The following is a 21,271-nucleotide window of genomic DNA, read 5'->3' as shown; positions in this document are numbered from 1 at the left end:
GAATATAAAAACAACTCTCAAGACTCAATAATGTTTTTAAAATAACCTTTTAAAATTTAAATCTTTTAAAAACCTTTTAAAATGTAAATCTTTTAAAATTTAAAAGATTTAAACAGCAACTTCACCAAAATCAGTAGATGGCAAAATGGCACACTGAAAAGATGCTCAATATCATTAATCACTAAGGAAATGCAAATTAAAACCAAAATTACAAACTTCTATAAACCTAACAGGAAGGCTAATATTAAAAAGACTAATCATACTAAGTGTTGGCCAAGATGTGGAGGTAATAGGACTCTCAAATCCTGACAGTGGGAAAGTAAAATGGTATAACCACTTTAGAAAACAATTTGGCAGCTTCTTAAAAAGTTAAAAATACCCTTACCAGTATACAACCTTTCTGCTCCTGAGAAGTGAACACTATGTTCAGACAAAGGCTGGCATCAATGTTTACAGCAGCCTCAGCTGTAAGATCCCCAAATTAGAAACAACCCAGATGTCCATCAATAGATTGATAATCAGTGATATATTCAAATAGTGGAATACTACTCAGTAATAAAAAGGAATGAATTATTGTTACACATAACATGGGTGAATGTCAAATTAAACTGGGTGGAAGAAGCCAGAGCAAATAAGGAAAGATAGGGAGCATATATTATGATTCTATTTGCATAAGACTTTATAAAATGAAAATCTTCAGTGAGAAAGAGAAGATGAATGGTTATCTGAGAACAAGTGGAGAGGGGCAGAAGAGAGGAGATCATAAAGGGACATGAAGAAAGTTTGGAAGTTACGGATATGTTCACTATTTTGATTTTGGTGATAATTTCACACTTGTGAAATTGTCAAAACTAATCAAATTGTACATTTTAATATGTGAAGTTTACTGACTATTACACCTCTGTAAAGCTGTTACAAAGAAAAATAGTAGAGGGTAGCAGTAGCCTCAACACATTGCCTTTGTACCTAGATCCATTCATACCTGTGTCTACATCTTATAATTAAAAATTTGTTTAATTTGAGTTTCTTCAGGAAAACCAAATGAACTTGAATATAAGGTGACATATTTTTTCAACCATCAAAGCTGCATGGCAGGAGTTTAAATTGTGAACCAAGTACCCAAACATGAATGAGAGTCCCCTTCGCTCCTACTTAACACAAAATAAGTATGTCTCTGGGAGATAGAAGACCCTAGGGCCATACCGGATCAGGCCTGATATCCCAGACACTTTCACAGGTCAATTCTCTAGTAATACCCTAACCCTCAGACCTACGCAGGACCTGGATGGAGAAGACTAGATGAAAGGCTTCTAGAAGAGAAGACCCTAGGGCCATACCGGATCAGGCCTGATATCCCAGACACTTTCACAGGTCAATTCTCTAGTAATACCCTAACCCTCAGACCTACGCAGGACCTGGATGGAGAAGACTAGATGAAAGGCTTCTAGAAGAGAAGAGAAGGAAGCACATGGCCATGTTTACTGGGCAGGTGGAGCTGGGAGGCTTGCAGGTTTACACTGGCTCATTCCAAGATTTCCCTGAATGATGCAGAAACAATTCCAGAGTGTTGGTTCTTAATTAGAGATGCCAAAGACAGAAATGAACAAATGATCTAATTAATACTGCAATCATAATGAGGCTGACAGGAACAAAAGGTTGAGAATGCAGCAATATCTATCCCTGGCCAACAGGAAATCTATGACACATCTCCAATTAGAACAAAACAATAAAAGTCCAAATTACCAGCATAAAGAAGGACAAAATTAGGCAATAACATCCAAACTGCCTGACAACTTATTCTTAGCTACACAGCTCCAGTGATGGGCAAAGGAAAGGAAATTCATGCCTAGAAATAGAATAATGGTGTTTTTACATGAATTTTTGTCAAGTGTTGCTAAAGGGGAAAGAAATAGCCTTAAATCGCTTTTGAATTTTTCTATATGTTCCTCTAAGTAAAATTCAGATTAGTCTTAGGCAGCTGGATTTGGGTTTCTATTACTTGCTATAACAAAAACAAAAACAATACTCACCAATGCAGAAATTCCACTTGTTCCTGCCTTAGATCCCACTACCTACCACGCTTGTTCAGTTTCCTCTACCTGAATAGTGATGTAAGTTGCTTAGTGACATATGTTCAGGTGCACCTCTCTAAGGACCACATTCAGCACACATTCACATTTCATCTTACCCTGTCTGTAAACACAACCACTTAAGGAAACTTTGATCATATAGAGTTTTGGAGGTGCTGCACATTACCCCAAGAAATGCAGCCACTCTCTGGAAGATGCTGATGTTTTCCATCAGGCTTTATCTAGTGACCAGCTCCCCACACACTGCTTAGCAAACAGCAAAAACTTTATATCTTTTTTTCTGACACTACTGCCTTACCTTACCCATTACAGACCAATTTTGGAAACAAAGTCCTTCCCTGGGACAGGGAAGGCTTTAAAATATTAATATCCTTTTATTAGCCATTTAATATCTCATTATTTCAAGTCCAGTGATACTGGAAGGCCGGAAACTTAATTACTGCAGCCATAAGTTGGGAAGCATCATCTTCAAGATGCATGTGAGCTTATACTTATTTATCTGCAAGCATGAAAGAGTTCATCCCCCACTGAAGATGCATGACTGGCTTCTGTGGTTCCAAAAACCACAATTCAGTTACAAACAATACAACTGCAAATGCATGAAAACATGAAGCCATCCTGAAGTCAAAAAGATAGACACATAAAGATTAAATCGTAATTATAATATGAACATTGCATTTTCTTTTTCCAAAGACCTTTAAAAAGACTCAGCAAGAAAAGAATGCACACTGTGGCAGGCAGCATAAAGTCACCTCCCCCCAGAAGATGTCTGTGTCCTAAACCCCAGAACCTGAGAATATCTACCTTACACAGTAGGGTGGGTTGAACTGTAGCCCCCCAAAAAAGATATGGCCAAGTCCAAACCCCCAGCACCTGTGAATGTGATCTTATTTAGAAAAAGGGTATTTGCAGATACAATTTCAATGATCTCAAGAAAAGACCATTCTGAATTAGGATGGCCCCTAAATCCAAAGACAGGTACCCTTATAAGAAAAGAGAGTCATACAGAGACACAGGGGTGAGACCATGCAACCACAGAGGCAGAGATTACAGTGATGCTGCCACAAGTCAAGGAACACCCAGGGCCACCAGAAGCTGGAAGAGGCAAGGAACAATTCTCCTCTAGAGCCTTTGGAGGGACTGGAGTCCTGCTGACACCTTAATTTCAGATTTCTGACCTCCAGAACTGTGGGAGGACAAACTTCTATTGGTTTAAGGCATCAAGTTTGTGGTAACAGTTCTAGGAAATAATACCTGTGTCAGAAGGAGGTCACAGATATCATTAAGTTAAGGATCTTAATATGAGTTATCTTGTAAGAGGTAATCAAGGATCCCAAAGTAATCACAAGGGTCCTTGTAAGAGGGAGGCAGCAGGGTCAGAGTCAAAGGAGATGTGATGATGGAATTAGCCACATGGGGAAGAGAGAGAGAGAGAGTTGGAGATGCTACCCTGCTGGCTTTGAAAACTGAGGAAGGGTTCACAGCTTCACAGCCAAGAAATACACATGGCCTCTAGAAGTTGGAAAAGGCAAAGAAACAGATTCTCCCCTAGAGTTTCCAGAAGGAATGCAGCCCTACTGACCTATTTTAGACTTCTGACCTCCAGAACTGTAAGATACATGTTGTTCCAGGTGATATGGATTAAAAAATGAAAATACATCTTTTGCAAATTCAAAAAAAATCCACTATCAATTGATTCACTGATGGGAAAATCATAGGAACGATATTTGGTTACTAGCTCATAGAAACACTAGCACGCCACTCCCCACCCCAACACACACACACACACACACGCACGTGCGTGCATACACACAATATCCTACATAACCTTCAAGAATGGTAATTTTAGATGTACAGAGGTTGAGGTCATAGGATCTGGGGCTGACCTCCTAGGTGGGAACTCTGACCCCTATATCCACTAGAACTTGAGCTAGAGCACCTTCTAGATGCCATTTCCTCATGTATAAACTTTGAATAGTAGTATTACCTGTCTTAAAAGCTTGTTGTGAAGATGAAACGGGTCAACACTTCTAATGCTCCTATTATAATACCTGGTACTCAATAAATGCTCAATAAATGTTACCTATTAATACTCATTAGCTGTAGTAAGCTCCTACGGACAGAAGTCATATGCATTCCACCTTTATATCTCCCAAAGCTGTTTATATATTGCCCTCTACAAGTGGATGATTAGGAAATATTTGTGAAGTTCCATGAGAACAGAAGACGATTTGGATTATAGAATCAGGCCCAAGTCTTTACCTGATGCCAAATCCCTTTGACTACAGGGAACCTTCTACCTCTTTGAAGATTTTCAGTAACAGAAAATTCATTGGCAATGTTCCAATAATGACGTAACAGCCATTTGTGCATAGTATCTTGTTCCATCTCTGGGAAGCTCTAGCATTCATTCATTCATTCATTCATTCATATATTCCACAAATATTTACTGTGTTCCAGATACTTTGCTTAGGATTGAGAATAGAATAGTTAGTAAAACAGACATAGTCATAGTTATTGTGGACCTTACACTCAAGTAGCAGTTAACATTCATGGATAAGAATGTGGATGAATGTAGGCCATTCTTGCACTGCTATAAGGAAATCCCTGAGGCTGGATAATTTAGACAGAAAAGTGGTTTAACTGGCTCACGGCACCCACGTCTGCTTCTGGTGAGGACCTCAGGAAGCTTACAATCATGGCAGAAGGCAAAGGGAGAGCAGATGGCTCCCATGGTCAGAGAGGGAGTGAGGAGGTGCCACACACTTTTAAACAACCAGGTCTCATGTGAACTCACTCATCACCAAGGGAACGGTACTAAGCCACTCCTGAGGGATCCGCACCTACGACCCAAACACCTCCCACCAGGCCCCACCTCCACCACTGGGGATTACATCTCAACATGAAATTTGGAGGCTGATATGGTTTGGATCTGTGTCCCTACCAAATCTCATGTTGAATTGTAATCCCTAATGTTGGAGGTGGGGCCTGGTAGAAGGTGATTGGATCATGGGGGCAGATATCTCATGAATGATTCAGCACCATCCCACTTGGTACTGTCCTTGCGATAGATGGTGAGTGAGTTCTTATGAGATCATTTAAAAGTGTGCGGCACCTTCCTCTGTCCTGCTTGCTCCTGCTCCTGCCATGTAAGATGTGTCTGCTCCTCCTTCATCTTCTGCTATGGCTGTAAGTTTCCTAAGGCCTCCCCAGAAGCTGAGCAGATCAGAACCATGCTTCCTGTATAGCCTGTGAAACCATAAGCCAATTAAACCTCTTTTCTTTATAAATCACCCAGTCTCAGGTATTTCTTTATAGCAATGTGAGAACAAAATAATACAGAGGCCCAAATATCTAAATATAGCTTGAAGATAAATATTCAAACAATATTTTGGATATTTCAATATATCAATACAAATTATATCTATGCCCATGCACCTGCATATTTATATACACATGCACATGTATTGCTATATTACAGGTCAAGTACTACGTGACTTTTTCTAGATATACATTCTTATTTAATCATCCTCTAAACTCCACATTGGGCTTTTTATCACACATAGATTTAACAATTCAATTACAAGTGCACAGAATAACTTAAGATTACCATCTGACAAGATTTCCACCAGAAGACATAAAAGAATAGAATGAGTGTGAAATTTATCTTCAAATGTGCCCAAATGTTACTTATCTAGAGACTTCCCTCAAAACTCCCTTTAAAACCTTGCCCTTGACTGCTCCTGAAAATGTGCCCTCAGCTCAAATGCCAGGAAAACATTTTTAAAAAATCAACTGTCTTTTGTACTTCTAAAAACCCAGGTGTAGCGGGGTGTGGTGGCTCATGCCTGTAATCTCAGCACTTTGGGAGGCTGAGGCAGGCGGATCACTTGAGTCCAGTAGTTGGAGACCAGCCTGGGCAACACGGCAAAACCCTGTCTCTATAAAAAATACAAAAATTAGCCTGGCATGGTGGTGGGAGCCTGTAGTTGCAGCTCCTTGGGAGGCTGAGGTGGGAGGATCACTTGAGCCTGGGAGGTCAAGGCTGCAGTGAGCCGAGATCACACCACTGCACTCCAGCCTGGACAACCCAGTGAGACTGGGGATTTTCAAGCATTAGGGATTAGTTTGATTATTGTTAGTTCTGCCATATACCATGACTTTAGAAGAAATCTCTAGAAAAGTATGTTTCCACTGTATCATTATCATCCCCATTTTATAGATAAGGAAACTAGGCTCAGAGATGGTAAGTAATTTGCCTAAGGTCAAACAGTAAGGAAGGTAGAGTCAGGATCTTTACCAACATCACACATCTGGAAGCTCAACCAAAGAACTCACTACCTCTGCAGTCTTTTTCTTTATATTGAGCTAAAAATGGTGCCTTTCAACTTCCACTCTTGGAATATAAAAAGCACAAAGCTACTCCATCTTCCACATGATGGCCCTTGAAAGACTTACAAAACGCTGTCATGTCTCCCTCTCCACCTCACCCCTGAGCCTTTTCTTCTCATCAATAGGCTTAACACTCACACTTCCTTCATCATTTCTCCTGTGATTTGATTTCAAGAGTCCTCAGCCTCCTGGACACTTTTTGGCAGACCACAACCTGATTTTTTATTGTTCTTCTTTTGGCCTAGAAAGATACAGAATTCTCCATCAGAGTGAGACAGTGAAGTCCATCATTTGTTGCTTATTTGTTTGTAGCGACTGGGGTACAAAAAATATCTCACCTTCCTCTGAAATTCACTATCAAAAAATAGGAGCACAAGTGTGACAAGGCATGACAAATGTCCTTTAGCTTCCATGTGAAGGACAAAAGGGAGTGGCGGAGACCACGGTGAGCTGGAGGACAGGTGTTATGCAAAGGAGCATCCTCTCTTCAACTCCAGAAGAGGTTCACAGGGAATCATGGGGACCCAGGACCACCTGGTTCTGTGATTTTTTATAAGAAGCTGTAAATCCAGATTTCTGTGTGAACTTGCCAACTTTTACGTGGGGGCAACAAATTAAGTAAAAATTTTTGAACTACGCAGACCCTCTCCACACCCCCCACACACTTCTGGGTCAGATCTGGTCTGCAGACTGCCTGCCTGTGACCTCTGCTCTGAGTCACACACCCATTCATGCTAATGAAAATCAACCTGTAGCAGCCTCATCAAACAGTTGACTCACTGGATCCCAACACTGATAAAAACGCCAAGGCTTCTTGCATGTATGCACTCGCGCGTGCACACACACGCCATCTTGTACTTGTTTTTTTTTTAAACCTAAAAGTACAGCAGTCTCCCAGTCTCCTCCCATCCATGGGTAATATATTCTAAGACCCCCAGTAGATGCCTGAAACCACAGATAGAACTGAATCAGGTTGTCATCCATCAGAACAACATCAGGACAGAAGACATCTGTCCGTGTCTTCCACCTAAATTTAATGTCTCTTCACATCTTAATGAAGAATTTATCCCACACTGTGGCCTTTACTTTTGCAGTTTGAGATGCGACAGCAAAACTACCATGAACGTTTTTTCCTTCATCACGATTTCATGGATAGAAGATTCACTCTGACTGTAGATCTCAGTAACCTCAGCATATGATTTTTTTCTTTCCTTCTTAAGTCAAGAACTCTCACCTTTTCACTTAAAAGAAGCACTGTATGACTTCTTGATGGCCTATTAGAATTGCCAGCATCACTACTCTTGTACTTTGGGGTCATTTGTAAATAACATAAGGGCGACTTGAACACAAGCACTGTGATACCATGACAGTCTATTTGATCACCCAGGCAGCTACTAAATGACTCAGAGGTGGTGGTGTCTACAGCATGGATATGCCAGACAAAGGCATGAGTTACGTCCCAGGTGGGATAGAGCAGGAGGACTCAAGATTTCTTCACAATACTCAGAACAGTTCACAATCTAAAACATGAATTGCTTCTTTCTGAAATTTTTCATGTAACATTTTTGCACTGTGGTTGACCACAGTTAAATGAAACCACAGAAAGTGAAACCACAGATAAGGAGAGACTACTATAGTTGTCAACTGGAAATTTTACATTTATCTCTTTTAATCTTGCCAGATTAGGCCAAGGTTCCAGATTTTCAAAATCATGTATGTCCTCTGATACTGTCCCCCAAAAGTCATACAATCACAGGCCAAACATGTTCATTTGTTTGGATATTACCATAATTTACATCTTTCTAAATTCACATTTTTCCCTTATCTAACTCATGGTTCCAAGGCACAAAGATCTTTGGTGAGCCCTGCAAGATTCTCGCTAAAAATCATTCATTGTTTTCGGTACTCTGAAGGAAGACTGTGTGACAACTCCACAGACTGAGAGGATCTCTCCAAAGGGTGCTAATGAATGTGCCACGTATTTAACGATGTCCCTGGGATGATGCCAAGGTCATAGCTTTGTGGACAACTCCATTCAACTTGGAGTTATAGTAAAATTTACTACAAACAGTGACACTGAAGCCACAGTAAATGCATCACAGCCATTTAATTCAATCCCCTCAATTGACACAAGCCCCCAAATTTGCAACAGTCCTGGAATCCCCTAAAAAAGTGTGAATACAGCCCTGGGCTTGTGATCTGCAGCTTCCACTTTGTTCCTCTGAAGACTGGGCAATAATTTGTTAGATGAATCCCCATCCTCCTGAGGCTACATAGGTGAAAGTTGAGCAAAAAAGTATCATCTTCCAAAATGACGTCTATGAGGATGAGCAGAGGATACTCTTAGTACATCTGTGTGGAGTGGAGAAAACCAAGTATATGGCAATAATGGGATCCTTGAACTCGGTCCTGTCCCTCTAGAGCAGAGCTCTTCAGGGCAAGAGAAGGAGGATTCCACCCCATGGGGCTTCACAGCAGGCTCTTAGGTCAGAGCAAAAGGCTTAGGAAACTATAGATTGAATCATTTGTTTGAGCCCATTATGACATAAGCATACAGACACCATCATCTCTTATCAGTGTCTCCTTTCTAGAATGACAGGGGAATAGTAAAAATGGTGTAAAACTTGCACATTGTCAAAAGCAACCAGCAGCAGTTCATCATCCATATTTTTCATTGGTGCAGATAATCTCCTGTGACTTGGCTCAGATCTTTCTAAATTCTGAATATTTAAGGCCACAGATTTAATCAAACCTGCCTACAGAATACAAGGACCACCAGGAACCCCAGGCAGGGCTATGTGTGCAGGTTTTCAGCTAGTCCACCTTCCATCTCTAAGGACAGTGAGCATTGCAAGTCCAGGAAAGACTCTATGCCAAACGTGAGCTTCCTAAGAATTAATTTCTTTGTTAATTAGACCTCACGACTACATCAGTCTTTTTTTTCTGAAACTGTCTCTGGCTTAAGACACAGTGTCCTGTAGGTCACAAGAAGAAGAAACCAACCCCTCCCAGACCTTACTGAGACCAAGTTTCATGTAACCTCTAAACAGGAGCTAGTAGAATGTGAGGAAGGGCAGAACTCTGAGTTATTGTATTTTTCTAAAATAGCTGAATAGATTGGACTTAGGGGCTCTCTTAACAATTTAAAGGAGGAAGGATCAATCATTCTAAAAAACTCAACTCCTTTCTCGCTGAGGCCTCTGCTGCAAAAGCAATGGCAACCAATGTGCTAAGAAAAAATAAGCAGAAACACTAAATTTGGTGGTTCAAAAAGACCCCTTCAAAGAGCATGAACAACATATTGTCTGGTTCCTAGCAGAATTTGGAGTCAGAAACAGAGCTAATTTGAGTGAAGAATCTAGCAGAAATGTCCCATGGCCAGATTTCCTAAACTGTATCCCACTGGTTATATTCAAATTAAGTTAGGTGGCACATGGGTGAACTTATTTTTATTTTAATAGTTATTTATTTTAAGGCATATTAACAAAAAATTTAATACACCAAGTTTATGGACTTCATTGTCTTATAATGAAGCTAAATTCGTTTTTAAGTTTGAAAAGGTAATGCGTTTATTAGCACCACACCCTAACCCACTGATCTAACTGACCACCCCAAAGAAGCAAGGCATTTAAAGAAAATATATCGAATAAATAGTATTATTAGACACTGTGAGTTGGCAAAAAAAAAAAAATGAGAAGGTGGTATTTGGATTACTAAAGTTGGGAAAATATTGTCTTATGAGGAAAGATAGAGGGAAGAATAGGGGAGACAAGAAAGGGGAGAAGGAGAATAAATTCTTTCTGCTGGGAAGGGTCAGGGATTCCCCTTTCCAGGGAGAGGGAAGCAGCATCGCCTGCTGCAACCGCCTGCTGATTCCAGGGAGTCTCTGCCCTCAGCTGTTTCCTCCCTCGGGAGGTCATTCTGGCCTCCAGCCCTTCAGAGCATGGGACGCTCAGTCAGAACAAGACCTTGGAGACAAAAGAAGGGGCGACAAAAAGCTCCGAGCAAGTACTTAGGAGAACTGTAGATAAATTCCCCCTTACCTTAATGACGTCTTCATCTGCAGACTTGCATTCCACAGACTCAGACACATCGACCACAGAACCATCCTCCTGGACCCCCACGACTTTGACAGGAACCGAAACAGGCTTTCCGGTGAGAATGGCGGTGTTCAAAACCTCGGTGTCCTGAACAGGAGAGGAGAGGGCTCAGGTCAGCAAGCGCGCACCACGGGGGCGAGGGGGACAGGGGTGTCCACCAAGCTCCCGACGCCTTCATTCTCCTTCTGCAATTTAGACAGTTGTCCCAAGGGATGAAGCTACGAAGCACACACAAAATGGAAGGTTCCAAACAGCTGGACGGGGTTCCACCCCAGACTGAGATAATCAAACCTGACGGTTGGTGGGAATGTCTTCTCAGTCCCCAGGCGCAGGGTCATCCTCCCCTCCCTGACCTCCACTCCCTCTGCCCTACTCCAGCCCCGCCACCCTCCTCCCCACAGACTCACACACAGCACACAAGTTCCTTTCAGTACTTTTCAAATCTTGGCTCAAGGATCATTTGGGAAGCGACTACCTATTTTCTGGGCCTATTAACATAGTGAACATAGACTTCATTGTGATTTTAAATTAGGAAAGACAACAGCAGGAACAACAGAAGAGAACGAGTCAAACATTACAAACCTCCGCACACCCAAGCTGACCATCAACACCCCACCTCCCCGACACCTCCAGAACCCCCAGAGATCTCCCTCCAAACCCAGGTATTTTTAAATGCTGACATGTGCGTTTCTCACTTCCTCAGTTGACTGATCTCCTCAGAGTTCTATAGGTTCTAATATATGTTCATAATTTATCTCAGTCTGTCAAATATTTGCCACCCCCACTGCCAACTTCCCTATTCAAGCCATCTTCCCTCAACTGGACAACTGCAATGCCCTCCCCAACTGGTTTCCCTGTGTCCATTCTCTTTACAACAAAGATTATCTTTTTTATTCAATATAATGCAGATTATTTCTTTCCTAGATTATAACTCTTTGAAAAGTGTCCTGCTAGTCTTCTTTTTTTTTTTTTTTTTTTTTGAGACAGAGTCTGGAGTGCAGTGGCGCGATCTCGGCTCACTGCAAGCTCCGCCTCCCGGGTTCACGCCATTCTCCTGCCTCAGCCTCCCAAGTAGCTGGGACCACAGGCGCCGCCACCACGCCCGGCTAGTTTTTTGTTTGTTTGTTTGTTTGTTTTTTGTAGAGACGGGGTTTCACCGTGTTAGCCAGGATGGTCTGGGTCTCCTGTCCTCGTGATCCGCCCGCCTCAGCCTCCCAAAGTGCTGGGATTACAGGCATGAGCCACCGCGCCCGGCCCTGCTATTCTTAAGATAAAATCCAAGCTCATGCACATAGAATGATCTGACCTTGGCACCTTTTACCCTCTCTCCTGCTCCTGTCTTTCTGTTCCTCACCACAGTTGAGCCCATTAACATCCCATCAACAGCATCTACCACAGGGTACTTCCCCTGTGCCTGGGTTCTCTGATCTGGAAAACGGGGATAATAAAAACAGCTCCTGTATGGGGACCTTATGAAAACTTGATAAATCAATCAATGTACAAAGCTTAGAACACAACTGGTACATAATGGGCAACAAGCACACAATAAATCCAGCTGTTACAGTAAGTTCTCTACAGTATTTGCTCCATGAGTGAATTGAAGAACCACTGAGTAGATTCACAAGGGGACTGTGGCAGAGATGCCACTTCACACTTGCCTGAAGAGAAAGGGAGTCAACCAGAGAAGATGGTAGACACCTGGGCAACACAGCCCAGCAATGAGAGTTCACCAAACATTCCACAATTGGCTTCACTAGAATGAACCAACCAGATAACTATTTCAGTGTCTCCCAGACTGTATCAATGAGATCATTATTTCAGTACTGCTTTCACACTTGGAGTCCTTAACCTTAGCTCAGGCACGAAGTGGGTTCTGCAGTCAGCCCCACACTCTCTATTCCAAACTTGATTGTGAAGGCTTAGTAGAGTAAGAGATGGAGTCAACCTTTAATAATAATAATAATAATTGCTAAAACTTAGCTATTGTGTATGAAACGGGTAATGTTCTATGTGTTTTATATGTCATTAATTCCTCATTCAGTTTTCTCAACTCTCCCAAGGTAGTCACGGATATTATTCCCATTTTATAGATGATTTATTTTTCGTTGATATTAAACCTGCAAATAATAGCTAGTTGTTAACAGAAAACATCAACTTTGTAATGAATATTTAAAAACAATAACATCCCAATCTAAGAAATGTAAAAATTAAGTTTGTTTGTTTTTTACATGTGTCCCCTCTTCTGGATGAAATTTTAAAGAGAGAAATCCAAAAGAACAGAACGACACTCCATGTTCCTGAGCACTCCCCTCTGCCTGGGGAGCTTAATCCTGTGCACACTTACATAAATTTATATTAAAGCACATAGGATGGGAAGTAATGTGGAAGTTGAGATGAGAACTCACCTAGGTGGGGTAATGACATGGAAGTGGGAGTAATCTCATGAATACAAGGAACGGAGATCGTATCTTAACTGCTAAGTTCGACTCAATCATGCAGCTGAAAAAATAAATCAATGCAGGTATTTTTTGTGTGTGGTGCATTGATTTTGTCTAATGAGCATCCCCTCCTTCCTTCCTCTTTAGTGACAATGTTTCTTTTTTTTCTCTCTGTAACACCCAACTCCTGCCATTTGTGAATGTGGCCTGGGTGGTGCTGACCCCAGAACACCCAGTCAGACTTCACAGAAGAGCACGTGACCAAAATACAGTCAATCTAGGTATTGCAGCCCTTTGCCCACAAAGACAGATTCAAGTGAAGCCCAAACAAAGAAAATCAGACAGGAGTAGGAGCTGCAAATATTCCTGGGAAAGATTTCTAGGTTTCTGAATCCAACTACACCTGAAGTCTGTTATCTTTGGAAATTTAGATACACAAAAATTAACTGTTTTACCGAAGTTAGTTTGAGTTGGGTTTTTTGTCAGTTGCAACAAAAATTCTTAACACATGAGGACAGGTAACAAGCAACACACGAGGGAAAGATAAAAGGCTAGACATCAATCTCTGCCTTGTAGAAGCTCATAGCCTTCAAGGAAGACATTACAATATATTTCCCAAACTGAGTTTTAAGAAAGGTGAAATTAATTTTTATAATAAATTACAACTGACACAAACTTATGATTCTATTACACATAACTTTGCAACCATGTTTCCTCCTTCAGCTTTTTCACAGGTAGCTGAGATTTTTGTACCTTTTTTATCCTGTGTCCATCAACGGCCTCTCAAAAATCCCAAAGGCAATTCCTACCTACTTAGCACAATGAGAAAGCAATTTACCATGGTAAATATTACATTGAAATCGTCCCCTGATCCCAGAGATGCTAAAAATCCCTAACCTATCAAAAAAACAAGTATTTTATTCTGCTCTTATTTGTGTGAGTTCTAGGTTTCATGCCTTGAAACATATTTATAGTCCTTTATGACTATGTGATTTCATTAATGTTGCATGTTAGGGTGATGTCAGTGAAAATGGTAGCGTCAAAACATCAGAAAATTCCCTTCTACATAAAAGCAATGAGAAAACTGTCAAACAGTGTCAAGATCAACTTTTGTATAACTCTGGAAATAAACCAAAGATTGACAGGCAACCAGGAGATCATTTATTCAAGAAAAAATGGCTGATTCTTGGTAAAAACAGAACTTTGTGGCATTTTAACCTGACCTGCTTAAATCTCACACTTTCTAGTGCTGTAGTATCTTTGAAAAATAACAGCCTATACTGACAGTAAAAACCAGCAGTCTAGAAGCCACTGGAGTGGGCAGGTCAGGACTGAAGATCTTTCAAAACCTCATTCCCAAATAATTGTCATTTATTGACTTGTCTAATGGTTCCCTGAAAAAAACCCACTTGCAAGGCTGTTGTTATTTGGCTCCACTCTCAGTTCACCCAGCGTGGAAAGCTCTTCCCTAGAGATACTTTCCAGGCAACTGTTTGACTTTTCGCTGCCTGAGGCAGTGTATAACAGTTTAATAAAAAAGCTTCAAAGGAAAAGATAAAGAATGAGACGTCCACAGGGTCATTGAAAGGCTACGGCATATTCCTGGGAATCTATAAGATCATAATCATACTTAGGGCTGTGTGCATGCCTAGAGCTGTGCTCATACACAGCAAAGATCAGAGAATAGACCTAAGCTCTTACCTCTGGTTGATTTTGAGGCTCTGTGAAAGCAGGAAGTGAAAGCTAAGGCAGGTGTCAGGTATTTAAAGAAAACTCTGCCTCATCATTGGCTGACCATGAAGCTAACCAAGCAGAGACTTTACAGACTTTACAGAATTAGTTTGCAAAAGTCACTAAGCAATCAACAACTACTACAACAAACAATCACAAAAACAAACTTGGGGAGGGAAAGAGAATCTGATTCCAAGAGTTGCTGCATTACATTATTTCAAAATGTCCAGTTTTGAACAAAAACTTATGAGATATGCAAAAAAGCAAGAAAATATGGCCCATACACAGGACAAAAAGCAATCAAAGCAAATTTTCCCTGAGAAAGCTACGTTATTGGACCTACTAGACAAAGATGACAATTATTTTAAATTAAACATTTTGAATATATTCAAAGAAATAAAGAAAATAACATCTAAAGTACTAAAAGAAAGTATGAGAGGCCAGGTGCGGTGGCTCACACCTGTAATCCCAGCATTTTTGGAGGCTGAGGCAACCAGATCATGAGGTCAGGAATTTGAGACCAGCCTGGCTAACATGGTGTAACCCCATCGTTACTAAAAATATAAAAAAATAGCCAGGTATGGTACCACCACACCTGTAATCCCAGCTACTTGGGAAGCTGAGGCAGGAGAATTGCTTGAATGCAGGAGGCAGAGATTGCAGTGAGCTGAGATCATGCTACTGCACTCCAGCCTGGGCCACAGAGCAAGACTCCATCTCAAAGAAAAAAAAAGACAATATTGATAGATATAAATCATTTTCTTAAATAACCAATTAGAAGTTCTAAAGTTGAAAAGTATAATAACTGAAATGAAAAATTAACTCATGGGGCTCAACAGCAGATTTGAGCAGATAGCAAAAAGAATCAGTGAACATAAAGATAGGTTAATTAAAATTAAAATGTGAGGAGTATAAAGAAAATAGAATGAACAAAAATAGTACAAATACAGCATCGGAGATTTCTGTGATGCCATCAAGCATACCAGCATAAGCACAATTGCAATCCCAGAAGAAAAGAAGGCAGAGAAAAAGGAAGAAATAATATTTGAGTAATTAATGGCAAAGGTGACCTAGATTTTATTTAAAACATTAATCTGCACATTCAAGAGTTCAGCAAACTAAAAATAGAATAAACTCACCAAGATCCACACCTAGATACATCATAATCAAACTGTCAAATACCAAAATACTGTATAATATTGAAAACAGCAAGACAAATACCTCATGATATACAAGCAATCTTCAAAAGACTAAGAACTGTTGTATTACCAGAAACTGGAGGCAAAAAGGCAGAAGGATGACAACATTCAATGTGGTGAAAGAAAAGACTGTCAACCGAGAATTTTATATCCAGAAAACCTGTCTTTCAAAATAAAATGAAGAAATTGTCACAAAACAAGAGAAACAGACAGTGAGAGAGTTCTTCACTAATAGACTCATCTTACAAGAAACACCAAAAGAAGACCTCTAGGCTCAAATGAAGGAACACCAGACAGTAATTCAATTACACATGAAGGTATAGAGAGCACCAGTAAATGTAACTACATTGAGAAATATAAAGGACAGTACAAACATATTTTTGTTTGTGACATTACATTTCTTCTATCTTATTTAAAGGAGAACTGCATAAAGGAGTAATTATAGATGTTTGTTCATGGACACACAACTTGCAGAAAGATGCAACTTGTATGACAAAAACAGAGACAAAGATGAATGTTGTATAAAATGAGTCAATCAACAAGAAAATATAACAATTATAAAACAGATGCACCTAACAAAGCCCCAAAATACATGAGGCCAAAACTGACACAGTTGAAGAAAGAGATAAAATTCAACAATAAGAGTTGGAGACTTCAATATTCCACTTTCAGTAATTAACAGAACAACTAGTCATAAGATCAACAATGAAAAGGAAGACTTTAAGAATACTATAAAGAAACAAGACCTAACAGACATCTATAGAACACAGTAGCCAGCAACAGTAACACATTGTTACTGCATTTACATGGAGCATTCTGTAGGACATATCACAGGTCAGGCCATTAAACAAATCTCAACAAATTTGAAAGGACTGAAATTATAGAAAGTAAATTATCTGATATCAATAGAATGAAATTAGAAAAGGATAGGGTGAAAATTAAAAATATCTGTAAACATTCGGAAATTAAACAATCCTCTTTTAACAACCAATGTTTCAAAAAAGAAATCACAAGAGAAATCAGAAAATACTATCAAATGAGTAAAAATGAAAGCACAACATGCCAAAACTTATGAGATGCATTAAAATTAGTATTGAGAGGGAAATTCATAGCTGTAAATGCCTATATGGGAAAATTAAAATATCTCAAATTAATAACCTAGCTTTCTACCTTAGAGAACTAGAGAAAAAAAGAGCAAACCCAGAACAAGCACAAGGAAGACAATAATAATAGAGCAGAAAAAATGATAAGTATAGTTTAATAATAATATAAATATCATATCGTTATTTATATTAAATATTGGTATTTACTATTAAATAATGTTATGTTAAATAATATTAGATATTACATTTCATATTTATGTATTAATACAAAATAATAAATTACATATAGAGAAAATCAGTGCAATGAAACCAAAAGTAAGTTATTTGGAAAAATTTTAAAGCTGATAAAACTTTAGCCAGACTGATGAGTGAAGCAGTAGGGAGATTCAGATTTCTAAAATAAGGAATTAAACAGGAGCTCAGTATTACAGGAAAAAAAAAAATTACAGAGGAATACTAGAGCATATGCCAAAAACCAGATGACCTAGATGAAAAGAGAAAATTCATAAAAAGACAAAAACTACCAAAACTGGCTCAAGAGGAAATTGGAATTTCAATATCTATAACTGATAAAGAGACTGAATAATTAAAAAATAAACTTTCCACAAAGAAAAGCTCAGGACCAGATGATTTCATTAATAAAGTCTAACAAAAGCTTAAAGAAAGAGTAATATTAATTTTTAGAAATTCTTCACAAAATTAGAAGATGAAACAGTTCCCAGCTAATTCTATGAGACCAGTATTACCCTAATTAAAAAAAAAAAAAAAAAAAAAGCAAAGACATCACAGGAAAAGAAAACTACAGGCCAATATCCCTAAAGAATATAGATGCCAACCCCACACCCCTGCCACACACATGCAAAATACTAGCAAACAAATGCATGCAACATTTTTTTAAAGGACTAAACACCATAATGAGTGGGAATTATCCCAGGGATGCAGGGTTGGTTCAACGTATGAAAATTAATCAATGTAATACACTTTAATTATAGAACAAAGGACCAAAATGCATGTCTTGATGGTCTCAAGACATGTGAAAAAAAAGCATTTGACAAAATCCAACACCTTTCAACAATAAAGTTACTCAATAAATTAGGAATTGATGGGAACTTCCTCAATATGATAAAGGCCATCTATGGAAAACATACAGCTAACATCACAATGGTAAAAGACTGTAAGCTTGCTCAAGATCAGGAAGAAGACAAAGATGACTCTCACCATTTCTATCCAGTGTTGTACTGGAGGTTCTAGCCAAGGCAATTGGTGGTGAGAGGGGGGGAATTAATTAAAAGGAATCCAAATTGAAAGGAAGAAGTAAAACTATCTCTGTTTGCAGATGACATGATCCCATACCTAGAAAATTCTAGAAATTCACAAGCAAACCATTAAAGCTAATAAAAGAGTTAAGCAAATTTCAGGATACAAGATGAACATCTAAAACTCAATTTTATTTGTAATGAACGATATATAAATGAAATTAAGAAACTAATTCTCTTTATAATAGCATTGAAATTAATACATTACATGGAAATAAGTTTAATGAAAGTAGTGGGTTAAACTTAAATATCTCACAAAGTATTGTTGAAAAAGTTTAAAAAATACCTAAATAAATAAATAAAATGTATCCTATGTTCATAGATTGGAAAACTTAATATTGTTAAGATGTCAACACTCTCCAAAGAAATATACAGATTCAATGTAATTGCTATCAAAACTCCAGCTGCCTTTTTTCCAGAAATACACAAGCTAGTGTTAAAATTCATATGGAGATGAGGCAGAATAGCCAAAGCAATCTTGATAAATAACAGTTGGAAGGCTCACACTTCCTGATTAGAATTGACTTTCCAGAAATAAACTCTCACATTTTCAGCAGATTGATTTTCAACAAAGATGTCAAGATAATTCAGTGGTGAAAGAATAGTTTTTTCAACAAATGATGCTGGGATAACTGGATATCCACATAAAAAAGAACAAAGTTGGATCCATACCTCACACCACATTCAAAATTTAGTTCAAAATATATCAAAGACATAAATTTAAGGGCTCAAACTATTAAACTCTTTAAAGAAAACTTAGGTATAAATCTTCATGACATCAGACTCAGCAAATATTGCTTAGATATGACACCAAAAGCACAACCAACAAAGAAAATAAATTGTACTTTATCAAAGTTAAAAACCTTTGTGCTTCAAGAGATACCACCAAGAAAGTAAAAGGACAATCCACAAATGGGAAAAAATATTTGCAAATAATTTATTTGATAAGGGTCTAGTGTTTGGAATATATACAGAACTATTATACCACACAAAATAGACAAATATCCAGATTAAAAATGAGGGAACAAGATTTGAATAGACAGTTTCCAAAAGAAGATATATTAATACAAATTGGCCAATAAACACATGAAAAGATGCTCAACATCATTAAGGAAATGTAAACCAAAAACAGATACCACTTCACACTGACTAGGACAGCTTTAAATAAAAAGACATAAAATAACAAGTGTTGACTGGCAAGAATGTATGGAAATTGGAACTCTCATACATTGTCTGTGGGGTGTAAAATCGTGTGACTGCTGTAGAAAAGTTTGGTGCTTCCTCAAAAGGTTAAACAGAGAATTACCATATGACCTAGCAATTATACTCCTGGGGGTGTGTGTATGTGTGTGTGTATGTGTGTGTGTATGTGTGTGTGTGTATATATATATATATATATATGACTGCTAATAGGTTTGGGATTTCACTGGAGGAGTGATGGAAATATTCTAGAATTAGTGTTGATGGTTGCAAACCCTTGTGGATATATTGAAAGCCACTGCATAGTGAAGACAAACAAACAAAAGATTCCGTGTTATTCTGAATAGTGAGGTAATGCCGTACGTCCTGGCATTTCATGTGTTGGGAACATCAGTACAGATGTCAGTAGAAAGGCTCATATCACTCCTCAATGCCAGTGATGATTCAGTGTTTTGTGAAAGATGGACAGTGGGCAACACAACAACTTTGCCAATGAGAAAACATTTGGCGGACTATAAAATCCAAGAAGTAGATATAATATAGGGCATCTTCAACACCCTTTTTGACCAGCTGAAGTTTTACCAGGGTGAGTAACAGCCTCGTACTCTATGGCCATGAGAAGGATTCACACATCAGGCAGCAAGCAGCCCTAAGTGTTGACAGTCTCTCCTTTCCTCTTCTTGTTTCTCAAATGGTCATGATTCCTTACATGACAATCGTTCTGTTAGCTTCTAATCTGCAGAGTCAACTGAATCTTAGGGATATCTTAGATCTAGAAGGAAGTGAAGAACACATTGTCTTAAAGTGCCTTGTTTTATGAAGAAAAGAGAGCAGCAACTCCTTCCACGTTGGGAATCTGAAACCCCATTGGACGAGGTGAACTACCCACGGGAAATACAAAGGCAAAAGAGAACATCACAATCTAGTACCACGTTTGAGAGAAAAGAATAATAATAGCTCTCATATAAGAGAGCATCTGCTTTGTGCTAGGGATTAATTAATGAGGTTGCTTCTATTATTCCTTTTGCTTTACAGAGAAGAATGTAGGAAATAAGGAATCTCTGACTGATAAAGACACTGACTGCTCAGTAACTCCACCTATGGGTATCTTTATTGAGAGAAATGCCCAAACAAGGTCATCGGTGCATGAAGGATACTCATCAAAGCATTGTTTCTAATAGGAAAAGGTAGACACTATCTAAATATCCATTAGTTGGGAAATGGCCCCATGAACTGGGTACAGGTCCACAGTATAAAATATTATGTAACAGATAAAATGATTAATTGGACCCTATATTGTTTAAAAATAAGCCAGAGTACTTCAGCTTTCTTAGCTATAAAAAAAAATTCCAAAGACTTTATAAGGATGGCATTAAATAAATAAAATTTCCTCACAAGCTCTCTTTTTGAGCACACAGTCTGATTGTATTTTACTGTCCATCTGAATTTGCCAATGAAACATAGGTGGAATTATGTGCTCATTTGAATCAGAAGCTCTGAGAGCACGAGATTTCACACTCTCCCTTTCCATGCCATGGTGATGGAGGCTGCTCCGCCATCCTGGCTCCCAAAGTGACCCAGAGCAAAATTCTCCAACTGATCTGTGTCAGACAGGCAGTGTGAGCACAAATAAACCTCTGTTGCTTTAAGCTATTAAAATTTAGGAGTGGCAAGTAACTTTCGGCACATTATTTTGACTATG

At 38.9% G+C, this 21,271-nt stretch overlaps 1 protein-coding gene and 1 long non-coding RNA gene across 2 annotated transcripts in view; one reads left to right on the top strand and one right to left on the bottom strand.

Moving 5' to 3' along the window:
* The window catches only part of LOC108581160, a 47,213-nt gene extending 34,295 nt beyond the window's left edge, over window positions 1-12,918 (top strand). The window contains exons 2-5 of the long non-coding RNA XR_001893060.3: window positions 10,564-10,694; window positions 10,779-10,879; window positions 11,115-11,244; window positions 12,843-12,918. This is a non-coding gene — a long non-coding RNA (uncharacterized LOC108581160). The remainder of the gene's footprint in view (window positions 1-10,563; window positions 10,695-10,778; window positions 10,880-11,114; window positions 11,245-12,842) is intronic.
* Window positions 1-21,271, bottom strand: part of LOC100997021 (transmembrane protein 132B) — a 470,985-nt gene that overhangs the window by 56,321 nt on the left and 393,393 nt on the right. The window contains exon 5 of the mRNA XM_031650922.1: window positions 10,526-10,669. Within this exon, the coding sequence (XP_031506782.1) occupies window positions 10,526-10,669 (144 nt within the window). The remainder of the gene's footprint in view (window positions 1-10,525; window positions 10,670-21,271) is intronic.

Source organism: Papio anubis, chromosome 9 (assembly GCF_008728515.1).
Source record: "Papio anubis isolate 15944 chromosome 9, Panubis1.0, whole genome shotgun sequence".
Lineage (NCBI taxonomy): Eukaryota > Metazoa > Chordata > Mammalia > Primates > Cercopithecidae > Papio > Papio anubis.
Note: the sequence above shows the minus strand (reverse complement) of the source record. Positions and strands in the feature narration are given on the sequence as shown.